The 7,597-nt window shown below is 37.6% G+C and overlaps 1 protein-coding gene across 1 annotated transcript in view; it reads left to right on the top strand.

Moving 5' to 3' along the window:
• LOC116070575 (transmembrane protease serine 11B-like protein) overlaps positions 1 to 6,495 on the top strand; it is a 24,387-nt gene extending 17,892 nt beyond the window's left edge. The window contains exons 8-10 of the mRNA XM_031342007.1: positions 1,308 to 1,567; positions 4,511 to 4,653; positions 5,420 to 6,495. Of these exons, the coding sequence (XP_031197867.1) occupies positions 1,308 to 1,567; positions 4,511 to 4,653; positions 5,420 to 5,581 (565 nt within the window). The 3' untranslated portion in view covers positions 5,582 to 6,495. The remainder of the gene's footprint in view (positions 1 to 1,307; positions 1,568 to 4,510; positions 4,654 to 5,419) is intronic.
• Positions 6,496 to 7,597: the final 1,102 nt, after the last annotated feature.

Raw genomic sequence — 7,597 nt, 5'->3', positions numbered from 1 at the left:
TCCAAACTTCTGGGCTAATAACCACTTATCAGAGAGTGCATACCGTGTTTGTTCTTTTGTGATTGGATATACCCTTTTTTATTACGAGTCTTATTTCTTCATCACTCTATACTTCAGACTCTAAACCACCTGTAGTTGTTAAAATTCTATGTTGCATCTCTTCTCGTCCTCCATCCTATCACACACCTACGTAACATCTAAGCAAGTATGACTCAGGCTAAAATGCTGTTTTCCCTAAAAGTAGAAATTTCCTTTTTCTTTTTCTTTTTCTTTTTTCAATGTTTACTGTGGCAGTTTAAACAACCATAACTACAAGAAAATATAAACCAGTAACAGTCCATACTCATAAAGGGTTTAATGGGCTTCCCTTAAAATGCCAATATCATCTGGGTTTCGAAGGCACTTTTTATTAGGGAGGGACTCTTTTTTTATTATTATTATATTATTGTGATTGCCTATTGGGAAATGACCCATTTTTAAAGCTAAAAGTCAGAAGCAGGCACCAAATACCTGCATGAAAAATGTAATGTAACTGACTTGATGAATGAGAAGGGTATATTTAAATACAAAAAGGAAATAATTTTATATTTGAAGATGAAAGAATAACATGAGAAAGGCTAATGTTTTATAGAGTCAGAAATAATACATTCCAAGTCTCTTGTGCTGTTTCTGAATGGTTAAAATACATTTAACTTTTGAAATATAAAATGCTGTTTTCCCTAAAAGTAGAAATTTCCTTTTTCTTAAGCATGGAGGTTTATGTCCCCCTATTTATTGGTCTCATTAAGTATGTGGGCAGACATTAAGCATTTATAATTGCCTGTCTGTCCCAACTTGCATTAAATTTAAGCTTTTAAACGGTATATACTATATCAATCTATCTAGTGTACAGTGAAGAGATTCAAATAAGATGTTTTAAAAAATGAATTTAAAAGTCAAATTGTATGTGGCTAGAGAGATGGGTCAGCAATTAAAGTCATTTGCAGAGGAACTGGGTTTGGTTCCTAGCACCCATGTGGCCACTCGCAGTTGTCCATAACTACAGTCACAGGGGACAGATACAATACCATCTTCTCACCTCCAGGTTCAAGATATACATGTGGTACATAGACATACACACAAGGGAGCAGAACACTTATACATATAAAATAAGTCAGAAAAAAATGAAAAGTCAGATATCATTGCTATAATGCAAGGAAATATTGATGTCATAAAAGCTTGCGGTAGATGCTGCTATGTACTATAAAATGTAGTATTTCTGTCACCTAAAAATAAGTATAAAAATATGGTTTTTTTTGTTCCCTCAGGACAAATAATCCAAAAAACTTAACTGTTAGCTTTGGCACTAGAGTAACTCCAGCCTACATGCAACATTATGTTCAAGAAGTCATTATTCATGAAGATTATGTGAAGGGGGAACATCATGATGACATTGCAGTTATAAAGCTCACTGAAAAAGTTTCATTCAGGAATGATGTACATCGGGTTTGTCTTCCGGAAGCCACACAGATTTTTCCACCAGGTGAAGGAGTTGTTGTTACAGGATGGGGATCACTTTCTTACAATGGTGAGTTGAATGGCCAAGCACAGCGTAAGAGAATCAAGGGCAATGTGAACATTCTATAATCTGAGTATTGCGTGTAAGGCACCATTTTATCTCTGGGCGTCCAATTCCTTCAGGCCAACTCTCAAGGAATTTTGAACAGGATCTTACAAACTGCTTTGGTTTGAAACCTTCAAAGGATGCCAGTTTAGGTATAGAAACTCTCTGTCCTGTAGAAACTAATATAAAAGTTTCTGGATCAATTATGAACAAAGGGAAAAAAATTGACAACACTTGAAAGGTGTTTTTTTTTAAGTTTTATTGCAGCATAATGAGAAAAGTTACATGATTTCAATTTATCTGAATTTGTTAACATTTAAAAACATATTTTAAGTAAATAGATTAAATCACATCCTTGTTTCCCTTTTGTACCTCAACTCCTCCCAGAGACCCCCCTTCAATACCTACAATATCTTTTTTTGTCATATTCTTTAAAATTTATAAAATATTATAACAATATAACCAGGTATTATAAAAGTTGTTTGAAATAAAACAACAATCAATTTAACAGTCTTATGTAGATGCTTGTCAACAGCAATACTGAAAATACATACATTTTTCTCAATATAAATTTTAAATAACTCCAAATGTATTAACTGTATATTTCAAAACAATATATCACTACTAATATTTTCTTAAATGAGTATAAATATATAAAGTGTTTTTGTTTGTTTGCTTGTTTGTTTTATATTTAGTAGAGCTTAAAATCTTGGCTCTTACTGTGGTAACTTGATACAAGAGTTACAAATGTCAAGCAAAGCATTCAGTCTCACTCTTTGTTGTTCTTTTACAAACCCCCTCCCAATTTAATGGTCTACCTTTCTTTTGGGTATATAAATATTTTTAAAATATGTAAGCTGTTCTGAAAACCATAGTATAGTGTAAAAACATGAAATAAACAATACTGCTAATAGAGAGGCTGATCTAGGAGAAGCAAGATGTCAAGACACAGCAACACATTGTCACGAACAAACAAGCTGAAAGTGTACATGAAAGTGTATAATATTGGACCTATTTCTCCAATTTCCAAATTAGAGAAACCATTGGATGACAGTCAACTAATTTCTAATTCCTCTTGATTTTGGATTTCAATTGATTAGGATATGTTGATAATATTAATTTTCACATTAAGAGATATTAAGGAAAAGGAATTGTTACTATCTGTTGTTTTTGTTGTAAGAGGTGGAATTATGTTTGTGTAGGTTTGTTGAAAGATTACTTTCTTGCTTCTTCTAGGGTGTAGTTTTGCTCCTTATGTTGGTGTTTTCCATCTATGACCCTTTGTAGGGCTGGATTTGTGGAAAGATATTGTATAAATTTTGTTTTGTCATGGAATATCTTGTTTTTACCATCTAAGGTAATTAAGAGTTTTGCTGGGTATAGTAGCCTGGGCTGGCATTTGTGTTCTTGTAGGGTCTGTATGACATCTACCCGGGATCCTCTAGCTTTCATAGTCTGGTATAATTCTGGTGTAATTCTGATAGGCCTGCCTTCACATGTTACTTGACCTCCCCCCACCCCCGCTGCTTTCAAAATTCTTTGTTTAGTGTATTTGGTGTTTTTATTATTATGTGATGGGAGGAATTTCTTTTATGGTCCAGTCTATTTGGGGCTTTATAGGCTTCTTGTATGTTCATGGGCATCTCTTTCTTTAGGTTAGGGAAGTTTTCTTCTATAATTTTGTTGAAGATATTTACTGGCCCATTACCTTGGGAGTCTTCACTCTCTTCTATACCTATTATCCTTAGGTTTGGTTTTCTCATTGCGTCCTGGATTTCCTGGATGTTTTGGGTTAGGAGCTTTTTGCTTTTTGCATTTTCTCTGACTGTTGTGTCAATGTTTTCCATGGTGTCCTCTTCCTCTGAGATTCTCTCTTCTATCTCTTGTTTTCTGTTGGTGATGTTGCATCTATAACTCCTGATTTCTTTTCTAGGTTTTGTATCTCCAGGGTTGTCTCTCTTCTCTTTCTGATTTCTTTATTGTTTCTATTTCCATTTTTCGATTCTGGGTGGTTTTCCTCATTTCCTTTACCTGTTTGATTGTGTTTTACTGTAGTTCTTTAAGGGATTTTTGTGTTTCCTCTTGAAGGGCTTCTAGCTGTTTACCTATGTTCTCCTGTATTTCTTTGAGGGTGCTATTTATGTCTTTCTTAAAGTCATGTATCATCATCATGAGAAGTGGTTTTATATCTGAATCTTGCTTTTCCAGTGTGATGGTGCATCCAGGACTTGCAATGGTGGGAATATTGGGTTCTGATGTTGCCAAGCAACCCTGTTTTTTGTTGCTTATATTCTTACACTTGCCCCGCATCATCTGGTTATCTCTAGTACTACCTGCCTTTGCTAAATCTGACTGGAGCCTGTCTTTCCTGTGATCCTGGTTGTGTCAGAACTCCCCAGAGTCAAGCTGTCTCTTTGATCCTGTGACTCTGGGATCCTGTGACCCTGGGCTTCTTAGAGCACTGGGAGTGGAGCTTCCTCTGGGTGTTTTGGAACTGACTGCAGAATTTGCTCCCAAGGTCTGCTCAGGGCACTGGCTGGCCCAGACAGAGGGGAAGCAACCTGAGCCACTAGGCTGGCAGAGTTCCTGTGTGCCTGGGTCCTGCTGTTCCCAGTTACTCCCAGTGTTGGGACAGATGTTGTGTCTTCCTCACCTCTGATCCTGGGCATGTTATAGCGCCTGGGAGTGGAGCTTCCTCTGGGTGTTGTGGGCAAAAGGTATTTCTAATGAATATTTGAACATTGTTTTCATTAGTTTGGGGGAGAGAGAAGTGGGTGTGTTTATCCTAAAAAAAAAAAAAAATTAAGCAAGGATTAATAAAGGTTCACACATGTAGAAGCCTAAAGTCAGTATCCATTCTGATCTGGTTCTTGGAAGTTCTTTTACTGACTTGTTGCTTTCCTTTAGGTAAATCCCCACTGTTACTTCAGAAAGCATCCATTAAAATTATTGACACAAATATCTGCAATTCTGAAGAAGCTTATGGAGGCAGGATAGTGGACACAATGCTTTGCGCTGGCTACTTGGAAGGCAATATCGATGCGTGCCAGGTAGGTCTGGAAACCATTCATAAGGACCACAGAGTGTATAAATAACTGTTATTCTTTTGTTAAGTTCATAATTGAGGAGACCATTCTGCTCTTCACTTAGGTGTGCTTTGACATTTCTGTCAGCAACTGTTTAAGGTCATTATTGCCCATAGGTTTAATAAACACTGATGATATATTTTCTTTGAGTTGAGTTCTGTCCTTGGTCATTCACAAGTATTAATTCATTTAATTGTCATGAAAACTGTATGATGTAAGTACTATTATTCTCATCTCATAAATAAGAAAATGGAGGCAGACGAACAGTATGTACTATATTACAACAGAGCTAGTACATGGTAGAAATGTGCACAATTCTCGGTTGTCCTGAATTACAATGTATCCTCTTAACGGTAGATCAGAAAACGTTAAGTCTAGGAGATATTGAAACCATCCCCAGATTACTCTTATTTTTTTTATCCCTCTTATGCCTAAAGTTATGGCTATTTTTCTCAGCTACAAAAGTCAGAATTTTAAGCACACTCAAATGTATTCCCTAAAATCTTTCTCAAGGACTAGCTTGTCACTTCTTAGACCATACTTTCAAATTCTCATACAGGGAATATGTTTGGCCTGTATTAATGGTGTTTAGGGATGGATAGGGCTTTAAGGCGCATACCTCTCCACAGTCTCTGTGGGGCACCAGTAATTCACAACTGCATCTGGAACATCTTTGCCTAAACTGTCTAAACTGTCTAAAACAAAGGTAAATGTTCTCTGTTTTATTCAGGGTGACTCTGGAGGACCACTAGTTCATCCCAATTCTCGAGATATTTGGTACCTTGTTGGGATAGTGAGCTGGGGACACGAATGTGGCAGAGTCAACAAGCCAGGGGTCTATATGAGAGTAACTTCCTACCGTGACTGGATTGCCTCCAAGACTGGTATCTAGTAGAAAATCATCTACTAATAATGAGTGCAGATCATAATGCCTGGTACTCTGTCATGGAACATTCATTTCTTTATTTTTTCCCCATTGTATATGTGTGTATCTCTGTGTAGTTTTGCATATGTGTGGGTAAACGTGTTTGTGCTCATGCATGTAAGTGTGCCTGTAAGTAGATGTTAGGAATCATCCTCAATAATTTCAATGAGACAGGGTCTTGGTCAAACCAAGAGCTCTCAGATATATGCTGTCTTACTAGTCAGGTTGTTGCTAGATCTGCCCATTTCTGTCTTCTAAGGACGGAAGTACAGACAGGCTCCTATGCCCACCAGATTTTTATGAGCATCCTGGGAATCCCATTTCCAGTCCTTAGACTTTCATGCTTAATCACTGAGCAAACCCTCAGCTTGTTTTAAACATTATTATTATGGGTGTATAGATGTTTTTCCTGCACCACATACATGCCTAGAGATCTGAAGAGGGTGCTGTATCCTCTGGGACGAGAGTTACAGAATGTATGAGCCACCCTTTAGATGCTGGGAATTGAACCCAGGTCTATTGGAAGAATAGCCAGGCCTCTTAACCGTGGAGCCATTCCCACTCAATGCTTTACACACCTTTTAAATGTGTATAATGGTTATTTTGAGAGAATTATAGCCCTAAGGGAATATTTGTAAACTTTTAAGCAAACTAAACAAGACAAATTTAGAGACCTTGAATTTCTTGGTTCAGAAAGCCCTTAGCCAAGAAAGGATTCCCACCAAAATACTGGTAAAGTACTATTTGTGCCCTGTTTATCAGCCTATATTACCGCTATTTCAGTACATAAGTTTCTTAGGTTTTATCATATCAACTTTGTAGAACTGTGGTGCTGACTGTAGTGATTTATCAGACTGTCTGAGGGGAGAGTATTGCCTTCCAAAGGTTGGGTTGGAACATGCTGGATCTACTTTCATGTCAGAGCTTTGTGGAAGGCTGTGATTGGTGACCCGATCTACTCTGGAAACAGGTATTGAATTGCTACCTCTTGTTGCTGAGGCATTCACCAGGTGTGCAGTCAGTCCTCCCTACCCATAAAACCAGACACGTTTTAAGCTACAGAGAATAAGTGTAGTAATTCTTCAGCATAGGCACAGATTTTTGTGGAAACTCTCTATGGGTAATATATTTTTAAAAAAAATATATCTGAACTCAATAAAAATATATGGTGTATCCTAATTAAAGCAAAGGAAGATCTTTATATTCAGTAACAGTTTGATTGATTGATTGCATGTTTGCTTAATAGCTGTATTATTAAGTAGGCTAGCTTTTCTTTCCTCTAGTGTGGAATGAGGTGAGTGTTTCTATTCTTGCTTGAAAGTGAGCACACTAGCCTATATCGGAGTCCTCCCACCTGCAGAGCTTCCTAATGTGGGTTTTCATCTTCCCGAGGAGTTCAACTCTCTTAATTGATCTAAGAAGTGACTCAAGAAGCTGCAGAGGTGGGAGTCAGAACCTTAGAGTCCAGAACATACAAATACCAAAGCCGGCTTCAGACTCATCCCCAGAGCCTCTGATCCTTAGAAGGCTACTGCTCTTCTTGGGATTAATCTGGTTACACATTCTCAATATATCCCAGGCATTCTTGCTTTTTTTTCCAATTCAAGAGAGTCCCATGATTTCCTGTGCCCACCATCCTGGTGGAAATAAGAAAATCGAAAGGGTCTGTAAGATAGACTTAGAAGGTGATGGTGATGGAATAATGTAATACCCCGAGCTTGTCAGCAACAAAGAGACAGCCATATACAATGGCATTTGTGGGGTTTGGAAGAGAGATGAAGTGGGGACTAAGGTATTTCTAGAAGCAGCAGTGGGGTCAGGGGGGAGTTGCCAGAGTCAGAGATTGAAAGGAAGATAGATAGGATGTTGTCTCTGTAGGAAGGTGCTTTATGAGGGAAAATGTTAATACCTGGCCATCTGATGCCACAGCTCCTAGAAATGAGCCCAGTACATTTTATATGAGGCACAAGTTTCTACAGTCAA

The sequence above is a fragment of the Mastomys coucha genome, unplaced genomic scaffold, assembly GCF_008632895.1.
Source record: "Mastomys coucha isolate ucsf_1 unplaced genomic scaffold, UCSF_Mcou_1 pScaffold22, whole genome shotgun sequence".
Lineage (NCBI taxonomy): Eukaryota > Metazoa > Chordata > Mammalia > Rodentia > Muridae > Mastomys > Mastomys coucha.
The sequence above is the reverse complement of the archived record's forward strand: the minus strand, read 5'-3'. Positions and strand labels throughout refer to the sequence as shown.